General features: G+C 53.0%; 8 protein-coding genes across 8 annotated transcripts; 4 read left to right on the top strand and 4 right to left on the bottom strand.

Moving 5' to 3' along the window:
• Positions 1-384: 384 nt before the first annotated feature.
• NUU61_009390 (uncharacterized protein) lies at positions 385-681 on the top strand (the record flags this gene model as incomplete). The annotated part of the gene is made up of 1 exon (XM_056659915.1): positions 385-681. One exon carries the CDS (start codon positions 385-387, stop codon positions 679-681), a length of 297 nt encoding a protein of 98 aa, XP_056508208.1.
• A 352-nt stretch (positions 682-1,033) lies between these two features.
• NUU61_009389 (putative protein phosphatase PP1 regulatory subunit Sds22) lies at positions 1,034-2,499 on the bottom strand (the record flags this gene model as incomplete). Its single annotated transcript, XM_056659914.1, has 6 exons — positions 1,034-1,492; positions 1,557-1,631; positions 1,701-1,997; positions 2,118-2,189; positions 2,268-2,299; positions 2,364-2,499. The coding sequence occupies 6 exons, from the start codon at positions 2,497-2,499 to the stop codon at positions 1,034-1,036; spliced, it is 1,071 nt and encodes a 356-aa protein (XP_056508207.1).
• Positions 2,500-3,476: 977 nt separating this feature from the next.
• psrA (putative general stress response phosphoprotein phosphatase Psr1/2) lies at positions 3,477-5,337 on the bottom strand (the record flags this gene model as incomplete). The annotated part of the gene is made up of 5 exons (XM_056659913.1): positions 3,477-3,689; positions 3,746-3,844; positions 3,900-4,049; positions 4,109-5,172; positions 5,241-5,337. 5 exons carry the CDS (start codon positions 5,335-5,337, stop codon positions 3,477-3,479), a joined length of 1,623 nt encoding a protein of 540 aa, XP_056508206.1.
• A 1,241-nt stretch (positions 5,338-6,578) lies between these two features.
• Positions 6,579-9,032, top strand: pxa1 (putative peroxisomal ABC transporter (PXA1); the record flags this gene model as incomplete). The annotated part of the gene is made up of 1 exon (XM_056659912.1): positions 6,579-9,032. The coding sequence occupies one exon, from the start codon at positions 6,579-6,581 to the stop codon at positions 9,030-9,032; it is 2,454 nt and encodes an 817-aa protein (XP_056508205.1).
• A 592-nt stretch (positions 9,033-9,624) lies between these two features.
• Positions 9,625-12,056, top strand: NUU61_009386 (uncharacterized protein; the record flags this gene model as incomplete). Its single annotated transcript, XM_056659911.1, has 4 exons — positions 9,625-9,811; positions 10,033-10,109; positions 10,178-10,337; positions 10,393-12,056. 4 exons carry the CDS (start codon positions 9,625-9,627, stop codon positions 12,054-12,056), a joined length of 2,088 nt encoding a protein of 695 aa, XP_056508204.1.
• Positions 12,057-12,547: 491 nt separating this feature from the next.
• NUU61_009385 (uncharacterized protein) lies at positions 12,548-13,824 on the bottom strand (the record flags this gene model as incomplete). The annotated part of the gene is made up of 3 exons (XM_056659910.1): positions 12,548-13,470; positions 13,561-13,713; positions 13,773-13,824. 3 exons carry the CDS (start codon positions 13,822-13,824, stop codon positions 12,548-12,550), a joined length of 1,128 nt encoding a protein of 375 aa, XP_056508203.1.
• Positions 13,825-14,124: 300 nt separating this feature from the next.
• NUU61_009384 (uncharacterized protein) lies at positions 14,125-16,231 on the bottom strand (the record flags this gene model as incomplete). Its single annotated transcript, XM_056659909.1, has 4 exons — positions 14,125-14,894; positions 14,961-15,589; positions 15,674-15,949; positions 16,182-16,231. 4 exons carry the CDS (start codon positions 16,229-16,231, stop codon positions 14,125-14,127), a joined length of 1,725 nt encoding a protein of 574 aa, XP_056508202.1.
• Positions 16,232-16,487: 256 nt separating this feature from the next.
• On the top strand, positions 16,488-16,871 carry NUU61_009383 (Tim10/DDP family zinc finger protein; the record flags this gene model as incomplete). Its single annotated transcript, XM_056659908.1, has 2 exons — positions 16,488-16,585; positions 16,688-16,871. The coding sequence occupies 2 exons, from the start codon at positions 16,488-16,490 to the stop codon at positions 16,869-16,871; spliced, it is 282 nt and encodes a 93-aa protein (XP_056508201.1).
• Between the last annotated feature and the right edge of the window lie 73 nt (positions 16,872-16,944).

The raw sequence follows: 16,944 nt of genomic DNA, 5'->3' as shown, positions 1-16,944 counted from the left end.
AACGGAAAGCGAGGAACTCGAGGCAATATTCTTCCGGTCTATGGCACTTACCCTAGTTCACGCTATCTCACATTTCTTGAATGTTACTTGGGATTCGCATATACAAGTCTGGCTGCGAGCTACTGTGCGCAGTTCTCTATCGCTGGCTTCTTGATGAGGTGACTTGTTCTTTGCGAATTCAATAGTCGTTACGCAATGAATAAAGATTAAATGTAACTCTGTGTCTGCTAGGATCTCTCATAAAATACCAAGAAGAGTAGTAAAGACATGAGACTGATAGATCAGATATGACATATGACATGCAAGAAGGTGTATAGACCGTAGATGGCCAAGGTAGGTTACAACAAATTCTCTTCAGAGCTACAATGACATAGGATTTCAAACATGAAAATCGACGACGACCACATGGATCTACTGAACGGTGTCATGCCGGACCGTCAGTGGAGGGTAAGACCAGGCCCGGAGCTGTTTGACGCGATTGCTGTGGCGGCGGCGGTGCCGCGCATGCCTGCGCTACCGTCGATGTTCGTCTCATTTGGATTGAGCATGTTCCATGACTACGGGATCGTGTTTGAGTGGCTGGGACCGCAATCTCGGGCAGAGTGGTTCCAGTCGCTGCAGACGGATGAGGAGCTGAGTGTTAAGCGGTGGAATGTGACGCTCATGCCCGAGGCGCGATAGCAAGCCTCGATGAGGTTACCAAGTTGTGGAAGGATGTGGGCGAGGAAGGCATTGTTGCTGTTGAGACATTTGATTACAACCTGGGTTGATATTATTCGGGAATCGGGAAATAATAGAAATATAGAGAAAGTTTCATTGAACATAGACGTCACTTCTCATGGAATAGAAGAACAAGTAAAAAAGAAAAGAAAAGAAAAGAAACATCCAGCCACCCGCTAGTAGACTATAAGACACAAGAAAACACCGGAGCCATGATCTCAGCCAGTATGGGCCACGTAATAGACGAGAGTATAAGGGAAATGGGAAATATTAGGCCAATCTCTCTCACACTCGTACAAAGGCTAAGCAAAAGTTAGGATTGGCCATCATATCCAGAAAAAAAGACAACCAAGAAGAGAGAAAACGTACTTGCGTCGATCTGCGAGATCTGCGGTAGCGCCAACCGCACCTTATTGCGATACAAGGCGGGCCCATTGCTCTGCAACGGATTCCCTTCAAAGTAGACGGTCTGCAGCTTTTCCTTGTTTTTAAGCTCGCGCTCAACCTCCTCGAAACTGGCAAGCTGGTTATTGGAGGCCCAGAGCTCTTCCAGGTTTTCAAGTGCAGATAAGTGTTCTAAATGGGATACTTGGTTGTTGGAGAAATCAAGCACGCGCAAGGAAGGGTTGGATTCAAGGCCGGACAGGTCGGTGACTGCGTTGTGTGAGAGATAGAGCTCTTCGAGGTTGGGCAGGGCGGAGAGGCCGGAGATGTGGGTAAGGCGGTTGGATTGGATCGAAATGATGCGGAGGTTGGAGAGGTGGTCCAGGTTCTGGGAGTTCTTTAGTATTGTGTGCTGGGCTTTAATGGACTCGGGAATTCAAGCAATGTCGCACCTTCATCTCAGTGATTTTGTTCTTCCCTAGCCAGAGCTCCTCCAAGGCAGAGAGCGTTTCCAGATTCTCGATTTCCTGTCACAAAGACTCAGTCAGTTCCATTCAATATCTCAATTTCGAGGAATGCAATCAATGAAAGCATACCCGAATCCGGTTCGCCCCCAGCTCCAGATTCCGTAATGCGGTCAGCCCCTCCAGCCCTTCGATGCGGGTAATTTTGTTTTGCACAAAGAAGATCTCGGTTAATTTTACGAGATGCGACACATTCTTGACATGCTTGATCTTGTTGAAGCTGAGGTCCAAACTAGTCAGGTTATGGAATTCATCCAGGCCCTTGACATGCGAGATGAGGTTATCGTAGAGATCGAGCTCGGTCAGTGTCGCGGCAACGGCGGGAGGGAAGTTGATGCGAGTAATCTGGTTTTGGCGAAGACATAATCGCTAGAGAGATCAAGAATCAGCCCGGCTCTGACACTGCAACCATAGGCTATGGCTGACCGACAACTTTGTCGCAGAAAGACAGAAATCAAGTAAAACAAAAACGAGGGATACACAATGTACCTGAAGCTTGGGAAACCGCTCCAATCGTAGCGCGGGAATCGACGATATGCGACAATGGACCAGGTCAATGTCCTACACGGAGAGATTTCGTCAGCGACCCGAGAACAAGCAGTCGAACAGAAAAAGAAATACAGCGCAAGATAGCCATACCTCTGCATTCAAGTCCTCATCCGCCAATAGATCTGGATCGCCCGTCAGCGCCAGCATTCCCAGCCAGAGAGCCGCTCCCACTCCCAATTAGCTTACCTTCATCCGCCTCGATTTCATCCACGGGGGGTGCATCAGGGTCCGAATAGTCCGAATCTTCCAGGGCCTCTGGGTTTGCGATGACAGCTTTGGGCTCTACCCTTAGCTTCCCGTCCCAGCCTTCCTTGTTCTTCATGATGGATTGCGGGGGGAGGGGAATTGGAGGAGTGAAGGTGGCGGGCGGTGGGATTGCGGGGAGCTCTTTTTTTTTTTGTCGGAAAGACGGTCGCCTATGTTGAGAGTAGTGAAAAAAAAAAGAGATAATCTTCTGGAATTCCACGTTCGAATCACCAGCGAGAGTATCAAGGAATGAGAAATATTTAAGGTGCGATCAACGGAGCTTCGGAGCTGACTACATCACCGCACTGACTAACTAGTTAAATGCCGAATTAGGGATCACCCGACCCACGCCTAGTATACTTCTCGGGTTATGTAGAGCACAGGCTATGAGCATTCAAAATTGATCTAAAAAATACTCCACGTGGAAAAAGGTGAAAAAGGACATGGTTAGGTGCACACCAGAGCTAGCTATCAGAAATCGGTACGTACAAAATCGCGGGATACGCGGTGGGTAGTCGAGCCATAGTCAACTGTTTAGTACTCGAGCGACGCAAAAGAAAGGAAACAAGGGCAAAGTGGGGGGATACAGCGTTGACATAACCAAGACGCCTGCAGAATGCATCGAGAGCGGGCTTGTTACAGGGCACGGGATAAACAGAACACGAAAGGAAAATTCAGGGCGTGGCAGGGAATAGAAACGGATACTATAAGAAAAGGGGGAATTGGCTCGCTCGGAGCGTGGTCAGATAGATAAAATCACAATGCAAAAGGGTCGAAAGATGGCCAGGGGGTAATTGGGAATAGTTTAGAAAAAGACGAATGCAATATATGAGCCACGACCCAGTGGGATACCAGTTCCATCTGGGCCAAGAGGCGTTGGCAAGAAGAGAATTGAATCGGCAAGGGCGGGGGGATACAACGACTCCCCGTGGATGGGGTTGGAAGTTGGAGTAAAAGAGCTTTTCTCGGGCCCAAAAAAGGGAGAAGGGAAACGGAAACGAGGGCTCGCTGGAAAGGGGAATCTCAGGCGTAAGAAAGATCCGGGGACGACATTCACAGGGTGATGTCCAGGACCATGCTGACGTCTTGGACTTGGGCTCCAGCCAGATCCTCAAGGACGGGAATGAGATCAAGCAGCTCGTTGTCGTGTGCGTCAGAGAACCAGCTGCTGATGGGTATTGCGTGTTGAGGGTGGAAGATGTAGGAGGTCGGGGAGTTGTCAATGATGATCGTTTCCTGAAGGTCTCGTCCAACTTGCGAGAGGTCCTGCGTGATGGTCAGGTATGATTTGGAGGGGGATGGGAGCAAATTGCTGAACTCACCTTCACATAATTCCCCTGGTGGTTGTAGCAGCTCTCTCGGAATAGGCGGTGGTGGACGACGTTGTGGATGTCCAGTTGATCCAACAAAGGGTCGCCATACTAAACGACGAGTCAGCGCATGCCCCTCGCTCAACACACAATTTCATTCACTGACCTTGGAAACCGACGCAGTGAACACCACCACTTCATACAGCTCACCCACCCGCTTCATGAACTGATCCACGCCCGGCCGTTTGATGACATAAATGTTATGGTATTGGCCTTCGATCTCCACGGGAATCGTGAAGTCGGCGCGTTCAAGAACCTGAATATGACACGAAATGGTGAGTAAAGTGAGGCGGGCCAGAGAGTTTTGGTGCTTACCTTGAAGCTACTGTGAACCAGAGTCTCATCGAGGTCAAGGACAAGGCACTTCCGGTTCTGCAGGTGAGGCAGAGGCGCCGGTAGCAGCCATTGTTGATCTCCCTCTTCCGATGTCGAGCGAACCTGAGGCGCTGGCGGGGCCAAGGGCGGTGGTGGGGGAAGCACCGGAGGCGACTGGATTACATCTTCCTCGTGTGAAGAATCCTCCGTGCCATCGCCGCCCATTCTTCTCTTCGAAGTGGGTTCAGCTGCAGTGGTATCTTCAGTCCCCGCGGTAGTTTGCTCATCAAATCGCACCGCGGATTGGCCCGTCTTAGATTCCGGCACTGCTCCGTTTACCGTTGTGGATGCATGGTCGCCATGGCGTTCTTTCGAGTCCAAAGACGGTGCCTCGGGCTGCTTGGCTCCCGCGGAAGTCCCCTCACCCTGCGCGCCGGCTGCACGCTGCTCATGAGACTGGGACTGGTCCGCGGTCACGGTCGAGTTTGCCTTCTCATCCCCAAAGTACGCCGGCTCCTTCGACTCCGCCGTGCTGGAGTCGCCGTTGTGGGCCTCCGCCTTGTCCGGGGTTGGCAGTCTGTTTGAAGTGGGTTGCCGTTTGGCGGTCTTCTTTGCAGGCACGGTCGTGTCGTCGGCATCGGCGTCGGGCGACGAGCAACAACTCAAGAATGCGAAAATATTTGACGGACGCTTCTTCTGAGGCTTTGCTGGCTCGGTGGTCTCGGGCGCAGTCGTCGTCTCCTTGTTTTCATCCCCATTTACCACATCCCGAGTCCGTCGCGACCCTTTGCTACTCGCCCGGCTTCGGTCCCTTTTCACCTTGAGAATACTCACTCTTGAGCCCCGTCGAGTCGGCCCACCTCCTGCCGCTTCCTCGGTCCTCTCTGATGCAGATTGTTTGTCTGTCTTTGAGGACCTTCGCGATGGGATGGGAATCAACAAGTGGTGTTTCTTGGGGGTATCTTTGCTAGGGGGCTCTGGAGAGACCGAATCCGACGAAGCCGGATCCGCGGGCGCAACAGAGGAGTCCTGACCAGCTGTCGCATCGGGCGAGGATTCGGGCCCTGGGAAGTGGGGGAAGACACATCAGCTATGTCCTGTCGGCAACCGCGCGCATCAAGCATCAACTTACCGTTTGCATTGGGAGCCCCGGGGGGATTCATCGGTGCTTTGCCTGGGGTTTCCGGAGCTGAGGGTAAGGGATCTCGCCCCGTGCTTGCTCCAGGCATCGGGGGATAGCTGCAGTGTCGGGAGGACACCGCTGAGCATACAACAGAAAAATTCCAGCTTGGAATAGCAAGAGACACACGCCCAAATGGCAGGGCCTGAATGCTCTAGGGCAGAGAGCGCGGCTAATAAAGAGGTCAACACGCCTCCTGGATAAGCAAGCGCCCTGAGCTCTGTTCAGCACGTACCGCCTTCCTCGGAGTGACTCAAGGCCCACCGTTATTGGACACGGCACGCCAAGACGGACAAGACCTGAGCACAGGCACAATATGCGACACGAGGGGGAGGGATTGCAATGCTTCAAAACGAACGGGGGATTGACAAGGCGAGCGAGAGAGGAGTCGGGGATGTCACGTGAGAGAATGGGGGTTGGGACTGGGAAAAGTCAAGAATAATGGGGGCTGAGAGCAAAGGCCTATTCTTGATCTTACTCATGCGAAAGTGAGAGTGAGGGAAAGAGGGGCCACTTGGCACACATTAGGGGGAGGGTCCTTTCACACTTCACACGCTACTCAAGCCCTCGGCGGCTACGGGGAGGAAAACCCATGGGGGAGTCACACACCCCCCCATCCTTCGCTGCAAGACCGATGTACCCTGGTCATGGCCGCTGGACATCTACTGACTAGTTCCTGGGCCTGGACTAGACCCAGTCTGCAGAAGACATATTATTGATCGCTGGAAGATCCGATCAGGGCTGTGGGGGGATCTGAATAGGTGGGTGGATATGTGGCCCCCTTTTTGGCGAGAAAACCCCGTGCGAGAAAACATGGTTAATCATTTCTTGTTCTTGGCAGATGTGACCATCAGGACATTCCTGAGACTATAAGAGACCTTATGATTGCAGAATTTATTTCTTCCCAAGGCTTTTCTCCCACGTGAGGCCTAACTGCGCCCAAGTGGGTAAGGATGTCTGTTGTCATACCAGATGCAAGGATCATGCACTGCAGTGCTTTGATGGCCATGGGGTGCTAATAATAGGATAGTTAGAGTCATTATTGTCCAAGGAAATCTGAATAATCAGCCTGATAATCATTGAATATCGGACCGTCACAACAAAAGCAATTGGGGTTTCTCCATCCACGTGACTTCTCCGCATCCCGAGGTTGTTCACATGCAATGATGCAACGGAGACTCCCCTTCGCATCCTCGACTACGTCGACCTTCTTTCTTCTTTCAACCTCATGGCCTTCGCAGTGTAAGTGAGCTGCTCTCCTGTGAGACGGAGGCCTCACTATTTTCAAAAATGGCCGTCCAGTCAACACTTCGGCATCCACAGGATCCCCTCCTTGCTCTCTACCTCCACTACTCGGACCTGCTGAAGTCCAGGTTTCGTCGCACTTCTAAAACATCCCGGTTAATTGCAACCATTGCACTTCTTTTTTCCATTATTGGCTCAGGCTATGGAGGCTATCGCTGGTTTCGAGAGCGAGCAAAGGAACGAGCCCAGGGTCGCCGACTATTACGGCGCAACTCGGGTATCCGAGGCAAAGATGGATCTCGCACCATCTATGTCCCTTACAAGGGATCCCGCACTTCCAAGGTCTTGATCCATCCGACTAAACCTACCACATTTGACGCACATCGACGGCTGTTCCTCAACCCTCCTGCATCCGCCCGCAGCAGAGAAGAGGCCTCGACAAGCCAGATTCCTCCTCCAACAACCAAGCCGGGCTTGAACCTCGCCTTTCTGCACCAGTTCCTCAGCCTGGGGAGTATTATGGTTCCGCGATGGGGGAGTAAAGAGACCGGTCTGCTGATGAGCCATGGTGTTTTTCTTCTGATGAGAACCTATCTCTCGCTGCTGATTGCGCGGCTCGATGGGGAGATTGTGCGGGATCTGGTTGCTGGCAAAGGGCGGGCTTTCTTGTGGGGCATCGTCAAGTGGTGTGGAATCGGAACCCTCGCCTCGTATACAAACGCCATGATCAAGTTCCTCCAGTCCAAGGTGTCGATCGCTTTCCGAACTCGTCTGACAAGATATATCCATGATCTCTATTTGACCGACAACAACAATTACTACAAGCTCATGAATCTGGATGGCGGCATTGGACAAGGCCCCGACCAGTTCATCACGCAAGACCTCACGCTTTTCTGCTCGGCCGCGGCTGCGCTGTACTCCTCGATGGGGAAGCCATTAGTGGATCTGTTCGTGTTTAACTACCAACTTTACCGCTCGCTTGGTCCACTTGCCTTGAGCGGTATTCTGGCGGGCTATTTCAGTACGGCGGTGGTACTCCGGAAGTTGTCACCGCCCTTTGGAAAGCTCAAGGCTGTGGAGGGCAAGAAGGAAGGCGATTTTCGAGGTCTCCATTCCAGACTGCTTGCCAATGCGGAAGAGATCTCGTTCTACGGCGGGGCCGATATCGAGCGCGTCTTCTTAATCCGAAGTTTCAAGGATCTGCAGCGGTGGATGGAAGGCATCTACAGCCTCAAGATCCGCTACAATATGCTTGAAGATATGATTCTCAAGTACTCGTGGTCGGCCTTTGGTTATTTGGTGACCTCATTGCCAGTATTCCTCCCCGCCTGGGGTGGCACCGGTGGTGTCTCAGAAATGGCCGATGTACCTGAAGACATGGGCCGGGAGCGAGGCCGAATGAAGGACTTTATCACCAACAAACGCCTCATGTTGTCTCTGGCCGACGCTGGTGGCCGCATGATGTATAGTATTAAGGACATCTCAGAACTTGCGGGCTACACATCGCGGGTCTACACCCTCATCGCCACCCTTCATCGTGTGCATGCCAATGCTTATTATCCTTCACGGGGCTCGCACCCCGAGCTCTACTCTCTTGCCGACTCCCAAGGGACCACCCACAATGGATTCGATGGGGTGCGGCTGGAACAGGTCCCTATTGTGGCTCCATCTCTCTACCCCATGGGCGGAGACGAGCTGCTCGAGTCGCTGTCTTTCATCGTCCACTCGGGCGACCATATGCTCATTTCGGGACCAAACGGTGTCGGCAAGTCGGCAATCCCTCGTATCGTGGCGGGATTGTGGCCTGTCTACCGTGGGCTTGTTAGCCGACCGCGCCAATTTGGACTCGACGGTATCATGTTCCTGCCTCAACGACCCTACCTTAGCGTCGGCACTCTCCGGGACCAGGTTATCTACCCCCACACCGAGATCGACATGCGTGAAGCGGGCGAATCCGACGCCGCGTTGCAGAAGATCCTCGACGCCGCGCACCTGGGCTACTTGCCGCAGCGTGAAGGCGGGTGGGATGCTCGCAAGGAGTGGAAGGACGTGCTCAGCGGCGGAGAGAAGCAGCGCATGGGGTTGGCGCGGTTGTTCTACCACGAGCCACGCTACGCATTTGTCGATGAAGGGACATCGGCGGTCTCGTCCGACGTGGAGGGGCTATTGTATGAGCGGGCTAAGGAGCGAGGCATCACGCTCATTACCATCTCGACGCGGGCGTCCTTGAAGAAGTACCACACGTTCAATCTGAGCCTGGGTCTCGGAATGGAAGGTGAACAGTGGGAGCTGGAGCGAATTGGCACCGAAAAGGAGAAACTCGGGGTGGAGAAGGAACTTCAGGAGCTGCGGAAGCGCCTTGACCGGGTGGATGAGTGGAAACAGCGCCGCGAAGAGATTGAGGATGAGTTGCGTAAGGTCTGGACTGCCAAGGGAGAAATTGCGCCTCCACCTTATCAGGAAGTGGTCGAAGCGGGCGTTGAAGAAACCGCCAATTAATTGCGCATATGTATACATGATCGGAGCTGGGTCCTTGAATTTCGTGATATACAATCAAACTATTCCATCTTGAATTCGTCGATATCGTTTTCCTGAACCGTTCCATTTACGGCACGGAAGTACGTATCTAGCAACACATTACATTTTTACCATGCGGCGTATACACATGGGTCGATTGACTCAAAAGAAAAATAGAGCGTTAACTCAAGAATACATTCATGATTCTTACAATCAATTTCCCTGTTCATCGACGCGAACATCGTTAAATATCTTTAATGTGATGGCGGAAGCCAATTAGCCAGGACCCCCTTGCAGTGGATGCTGCCTTAAACTCCACCGCCTACCATATTTAGCCACTCGATATCAAACCCCACGTGATGAGCTCGAGTGCCTTTGTTGTTTCACTCCATAGTTGTTCCAGTAGACACTCTTCACCTTTTCCACTAATTCCAGAGTTGCTCCCATTTAAACCTCTTGACAGTGATTCTTGTCCCCAGTCCTTGCCCTTGGCAAGGCTGGTCAATCCATTCTTTTTGTTCAGGGCTTCTCTGCCCCTCATCCTGGTTTGCCTGCTGGGTATAGATACCTCAGGATGTCTAGCAACACAGAGACCTCTGAGGAGGACCCCAATGAAGTGATCATCCCAATTGATCATAGCCTCTCCGATGGAGACATGAACACCTGGCCCACGGAGGCCAAATACACCATGCCGGATGACTCTAGATGGCGGATGAGTCTGGCCGAGATGTGGCTCAAGAAGACGGGCGCCTATGAAGAGGGTGAGTACTCATGGATACTATAACCACATGAACCGAACTTGCTCTATCTTTCTCGATTATTCTCGGTGCCTCTTCTCCTAACTGTGGGGCAGAGAGCCCTCATGTTACACGGGCACTCTTCTCCTATCTCCTATATTGATTCTTCCGGTTTCGCTTTGGTCTTATATCTTCTCGCCATCCCAATCTAAATCTAATTAGCTAACTACCACTGCGCGGTTAAGGTGTCACTTACATCATAGAGAGCCTTCCGGAAGGTTATGGTCTCTTTTCAAGACCACGAGGAACCAACCCTTCGATTGTAAGTGCTTCTGACTCCCTCGCTCTCTTCAAAAGTTTGTCCAAAATTGACTGACTCGTTGCGAACAGCAAGATAGCTTTCTCCACGGCCATCCGAGTGGGATCTACTTCCAGTCCCGAGTAACCTTCTTCCCTCACTTCTATCATTTAATGACCAACAGTATCAAGGACTGCCCCTGTGTACCGTGCAAGAGGGCTGCCAAAAGGAACTTTCCCACCAAGAGAAAGAGTAAGTCTTCTTATTTCATCATACTTCTACGCACGTTGATTTGACAACCAAGCAGAGCGCACCATGGAGACCTCTCAGCCCCAAAGCCCTAGTCCTTCGTACCCCTGTGACGAAGAGGGGCCTGACTACTGGCGGATCTTGGTGATGAAACTAAAGAAGCAAGGGACCGTTGACGAAGAGGTTGAGCAGCGGATGAACATGGACTGGGTCTTGACCCATGAATGGCTTGGAGAGTTCTTCGAGCGAATGAAGCTGCAAGCCGCCTTTATTCCCCGCCGGGGCGAGACCGTGCTCTGGACTTACTCCCTCGAGGGACAGCTGGTATGGAACGACAAAACCAATGCCATCGAGATGTTGAGTGACAAAGGCGAATGGCTTGGCATTCCGGAATGGCGCGCTGGAGTGGTCACTCAGGTCCCTGAGGAGGAAACTGTGGTTCAAGACATTGTGGAAACTAGCAAGAAGAAGCACGGTGTGAACTATTCCGGGTTCCGTGTCGAGATGCTACCAGACCCCCTCAGCGATGACAAGTCCTTCTCGCTGCAGTCTAGATACCTCCCGCTGAAGTGCATCAAGCCTATGAACAGCTGGGAAATCTTCCTGCAGACTAAGCGTCGCGAGGACTTGCACCCGTCTATTGAGAACGCTCTGACCACTATGTCCTCGTGGAGTCTACTAACCAAATACCGCTTCGAAGGAACCTGGCCCGACGCCTCCGTCTTTTGCAAGGGTATCTACATTGGATCGGAGCTCCTCGTCATCAAGGATGCCGTGCGGCTGAAGCCATGGGGCTACAAGCTGGCAGAGAACGAGGATGACACCTCGGCCAAGGGCCTTTTTCACCTCGTCACCGACGTGATGGTTATCGAGGAGATCCGTCTTGTGCTGACCGACTGTATCGACGACCCGCAAGACCCACAGCTTGCAAATTTGTACAGTCCCCGAATCTCCGGCAAAGTTTACACAATCGACCAGCACCGTGCCAACTCCCAGCCTTTCTCTGACGACCCGATTAAACTGATGACAGCCGACGAGGTGACCGCCGCGTTCCAGCAGGTGGGGATGCACGGCTACGGGGGATGGCGCCAGGTTGCGGGCGGCAAGTCATGCACGGTCTCACAGACGATGGTGCTCGGCCGCTGTCACGAACCGGATGCCAACGAGTTCCTATACGGCGACCGACTCCTCGGCCACGATCTGCACAGCGTTCTCAGCGGCCGCCGCTTCTCGACCCAGGTCGACGCGCGCATCCCCGAGGACAAGTCCTGGTTCTGGGGCGACTACCGTGCCGAGACGCTGGGCATCACCACTATGAACAACATCGACTGTGGTCCGGGCGCCGAACAGCGCGCAGACCCCGAGCGCTGGCAGGCCATCCTGAAGATCGCCCAAGGCACCCACACCCCCGGCGATGTCCGCCGTGCGAAGCTTCCCAGCTCGGCAGGTCGTCCGCCCACCAAGCCTGAATTTGCTCAGCTCGGAAAGACGAGTAAGCTGGTCAGCTCGGCACTGGGCCCTCCCTCTGACAGTGAGAGCGAGGATGTTTCCGACACTGACAAACTGGGCGGCAACATCTCGGAGTTGGAATTGTCTGGACATAATCTCACCGAGTCGATTCATTTCCGTGCGGGAGCTGAGGATGACGACGATGAATACGCAGATGAAGATGGGGATGATGACGAGAAAGGTGACGAGAATGACGACGAGAAATGGCGATGAACGCCATCAACATGGGGCCAACTGGCGCTCCATTCTCAAACACTGAGGTTCTTCCTCGGCATGCATTTCTGGGCTACCTGGACGGAAAACCTACTTCATAGTTATCGACACTACTCTATGATCCTGCCCAGAGAAAGCTCTTGAATAACTCTCCACACCCTGAGGGTCTCAGCTCTGTTCGGATATGTTTTTTGTGCGAAGGAAAAAGGATTTACGAATGACGAATTGAAGATTATGCTTTGCGGGTAGACCGAGGGTGAGCGAGAGACGTTAACACCTTGAAACCCTTTCCTGCCCAACAGCAAGCCTGCATGTACGACTAGAATCGAATACCAATACTGCTTGAATGCAAGTACCAGATCATCTGCCGCGGGAACATATGTTGCAGAACGTTAACTGAGAGAGTCAACATGCATATAGATTATCTACCTTTACATTGCCAGTCCATGCTCAATACGAAGACAAACCCAAGAAAATCCCCCCAAAAAAAACTAATAATTCCGCTGCACAACCCCCCGCGCAAACTCCGCAAACGTGAGCCCCGGCTCAACCTCCTCGCCAAGATTCGGCTGCGTAAACACGGCAAGCGTATTCCGGGCAATGCGCTGCTCGACCGCCGTGCCCGTGCAGCAGCGCGCGCCCTTGACAAAATGCGGCACGGCGCGGAACCGGCCGCGCGTGATGAGCTGCAGGGCCTCGCCGGTCTGGAAGGCGAGGCAGTCTTTGGGGATGTTGACCTTGACGATCTCGTCGGTGCGCGAGCGGATGTAGAGGCCGGCGGATGGGTCGGGGGATTGGCTGAGTTCGGGGAGGACGGGGAGAGTATCAGGACTATCAGCAGAGGCAGAGGCAGAGGCAGAAGTAGAAATAGAAGCAAGGCTCGGCGGGGAGGCTGCTTCGTCGAGGAACATAGCCGAGGTAAGGCCCGTCAGACAGCCATGGTCAAAATGAGTAGCGCACCAGTCATCGTCATCGACAGATTCTCCTTCTTTTTCTGTGGAAGATGCAACAGAACCAGGAGACGGGAAATAATGCAGCAGCCGCGCCTTGGTAGTCAAGCTAGTCGTCACGACATGGTGCAAATAGCCAGCCGCATAGCCCTCGATATTAGCCTCGGCGTAGCGGTCACAGGCGCGAGCCACCAACGCAGCCGTGTCAATCACCAAGCGGCACAGACTCTCGACACTATCCCGGAACGAGGGCAGCCTCGCATCTGACGGCCAGATATTGGGCGCCGTGTACTGCGGCAGATCCGGGAAGCCGTCGGCCGGGGCACTCTGCAGCGCCTGGTCCTGATAGAAGGCGCAGTTGACATAGTATGAGCCCTTGAGGGTGTCAAACTGGCCTGATTTCAGGGTTTCTTTGCCGCAGGACCAGCCCACGAGATATTTGGATTCGGGGCTTGTGAGGGAGTCTTGTGTGGTTGTTTTGTTAGTGTTAGTGGGTTGTATAATTTCTGGCACGCACACACAACTGGCCTATAAAATCGGTATAGAATTCTCACCTAGCTCATTGTCGGGTAGTGCAGCCAGGTACGAGGCATTGGAAAGGACCTGCGCGCGCAACTGGACAAATTCCTCGGGCAGGTCTTTGACGACGATGATGCCCAAAGATGACGGGCCGAAGGCTTCGGTCAGCGTGTCGAAGGAGACGGTGCCTGCGTGGGGTTAGTCCCTTTTTTTATAGTTCAGTTCATTGCTGTTAATTATTACGCACCATCGACCAGCTCCTGCAGACTCACAGTCACTGCCTGGGCCACGCGAGCCATAGTGAATGGGGGCAGATGAAGCGACGATGTTTCCCCGCTTCGATAGAAAAGAGTCGGCTAGCAGCGGCGTCTTGATACAGCGAACTCCGCTCTTTTATGCTAGTCTCTCCTGCTGTTTTATATATATATATATATATTTGAGTATGAAACAGAGAACGTTTTATACATGGATCAACTTTTCTCGGAGCATACCGATATTGTACCATGGAAGAAAGCCTCTTCAGCGATGAAATATCACGGACACTCGATCTCATTGACTATCGTACACTCCCCAAAGTAGAGAGTGAATACATACATACATCACTCGCTACTCGACAGGCCACCACCAGGCCGCCTCGTAACAGCCCTCAAATTCCCAAACGGCAACACATCCCCAATACGCTTCGCACCCGTAAACAGCATACAAAGCCGGTCAATACCGCACCCCCAACCCCCAGTAGCAGGCAGACCCCACTGGAGCGCCTCAAGGTACGATTCATCGATCTCACCCGGCTCGCCCGCATCGTGGCCAAAACGCAGCTGGTCCTCGAACTTGCGGCGCTGCTCGAACGGTGAGTTCTCCTCCTCGTAGGTATTGATGAGCTCTTTACCCTCGACGAAGAGCTCGGCGCGCGCCGCGACGCGCTGGTTGGTGGTTGGGTGGGCAAAGGACTTGGAGAGCGGGGAGAGGCATTCGGGCGGGTGGGTGATGAAGGTCGGGTCGGTGCATTGCGGCTCTAGGTATGTGCCGCAGAGCTCGTCGAGGAAGCGGGGGAGGGTGGCGTTCTCGGGGATGGGGAGGGATTGGTCGTGGAAGAGTTGGTGTAGTTCTTCGAGGGCTGAGGGTGCGTCGAGGTCTGGCAGTTTGCGGCCTAGTTGCTCTTCGAGGCCGGGGATGAAGTCGATGCGTCGGAAGGGTGCGGTGAAATTGGCGGCTGTTGGCTGGAGGGTGCCCTCTTGGTTGTGGGCGTGGATGTGTGCTGCCATGCCGGAGAGCAGGTCTTCGGTGATGGTCATCAGGTTCTCGAGATTGGCGTACGCGTGGTAGAATTCGCAGGTGGTGAATTCGGGGTTGTGCGTCTTATCCAGCCCTGAAGTCAAGTTCTATTAGCACTGCTGGACATTTATATTGCGTTCTTTTCAAGTTATATGCGCACCTTCATTGCGGAACGACGGCCCAATCTCAAAGACCTTGTCGAACCCTCCCACAACCAGCCGTTTCAGCCACAGCTCCGGCGCAATTCTCAGCGACAGCTGGCGCTCGGGAAACTCAGTAGCAGACGTGTAGAACGGGCGAGCAATGGCGCCGCCGGCTACAGACCCAATGATCGGGGTATTAACCTCCATAAAGGACCGATCAAGAAAGAACTGACGGAGATACTGTGTAAGAGCAGAGCGAGCCCGGATGATATCCGCGGCGGCGGGATCGGCGAGAAACCGAACATGGCGGGGGAAGGGGGAGGAGGTATCGTGCGAGGCATCGTGAACAGGGACATCGTGCAAACAGGGCGACAGCAGCTGAGGCAACTCGGTAGCATCGATGGTGAGCTCGCCTCGACCGGTGCGGTGCGGTGTACCGGTTACGGCTATACAGATTGATTTAGCAAGGGAAGGGAGGGAGAGACGCGAGCAAAACATACAGAAAGCGTCGCCACGGCGCAGAAGACGATAGAGCTTTTTAAACTGCTCCGGTGAAATAGCGTCCAGCCGGCGTTTGTTGCACATCACCTGCAGCTTATGGCCATCTTGCACGAGATCGAAGAAGATCAATTTGCTCCCGGCGAGTCTATACGTACGAATCCTACCTAACTAATCTAAGTACATATGGCATGGGGAAAAAAAGGACCCCGAAGGATCAGAGCAGGCGGACCTACCAGAAACAACAACTGTGTCATTTTCTACTGATTCATTGTCGGCCAGCTGGCTGTATCGAGTGCGAAACTCGGCAGTGCTCAGGGTGCGCGGGTCCACCGCCAGACGCGGGTAGGGGTCTGCGCAGGCATTCTTGATCTCCTGCACCCGCTCTTGAAAGGCTTTCTCGGGCGAAGCTGTGGAGCTACCATTTCGGATAGGCTGTGAGGTTAGTCGAAGAGATGTTCCACGAAGGAACTGGGAACGAGAAGGTTGAGTGAGATGCAGTCCTGCACTGAGAGGTCGGGGTCAGCAATGACTCGACAAAATCAATGCAAAAAAAAAAAGGTACAATTGCAATCCAAAGAAGAAACAAGAGCTTGTCAGAGTTGGTAGAGTCCAGTGCGTTCATCTGCTCCGTGAGGAACATCAACTACAGCGGTTCTGAAAGTAGATGGGATAAAATCATCATTCGAAGCAGAAAAAAGAATCAAATCAAATTTAAAAAAAAACCATTGTAGTCTTACCTGCATAGGCCATGGCCCAAGGGCAAGGCTCTGGAGCGAATCGACTGCATGGAGAAGCAGAGGGCAGTCACATCGTGAGTGAAAAGAAGAGAAAAGTGCGAAGGGGAGAAACCCGGCAAAATCTCTCTTGTGGCCCAAGCTTCCCGAGTCCGCGTGTCCGACTTCACTTTGAGAACCATCTCTCTCATCTTGGTACGTTGACCTGATCAAAAAGAAGACCACATTCCTCGTCTTGAATTCGTGCCTATAGTGTGAATTCCCAGAAATCTATTCTTTTCTTCATCTCCAACTCATTACATTGTCACCATGTCGTTCCTTTTCGGCGGTCCCCCCAAGATGTCCTCGGCAGAGAAGCTTGCTGCCGCCGAGACCGAAGTCGAGATGATCTCGGACATGTTCAACCGGTGAGTCATTATTGACCTCTTCATGATTATCCCCATTGGCATTCCATGATATGATGATGTGTCCCTGGATGGTCGCTGACGGTCGCGATTTGCTGTTACCAGGTTGACCGAGTCCTGCACCAAAAAGTGCATCCCGACCGACTACCGTGAAGGTGACCTCAACAAGGGCGAGTCCGTGTGTCTGGACCGCTGTGTGTCCAAGTTCTTCGACGTCAACATCAAGGTCAGCGAGAAGATGCAGGGCGAGGCGGCCAGCAAGCAGGGTGGCGCCGGCTTTGGCATGTAAAAAGTGTCATGGCATGATGCATGAGGAAAGAGAAGGAAAGGAAAGGAGGAAACTGTCATTTTATAGAGGGAAT

Source organism: Penicillium alfredii (genome assembly GCF_028826965.1).
Source record: "Penicillium alfredii strain IBT 34128 chromosome Unknown utg000011l_segment0_segment0, whole genome shotgun sequence".
NCBI lineage: Eukaryota > Fungi > Ascomycota > Eurotiomycetes > Eurotiales > Aspergillaceae > Penicillium > Penicillium alfredii.
The sequence above is the reverse complement of the archived record's forward strand: the minus strand, read 5'-3'. Positions and strand labels throughout refer to the sequence as shown.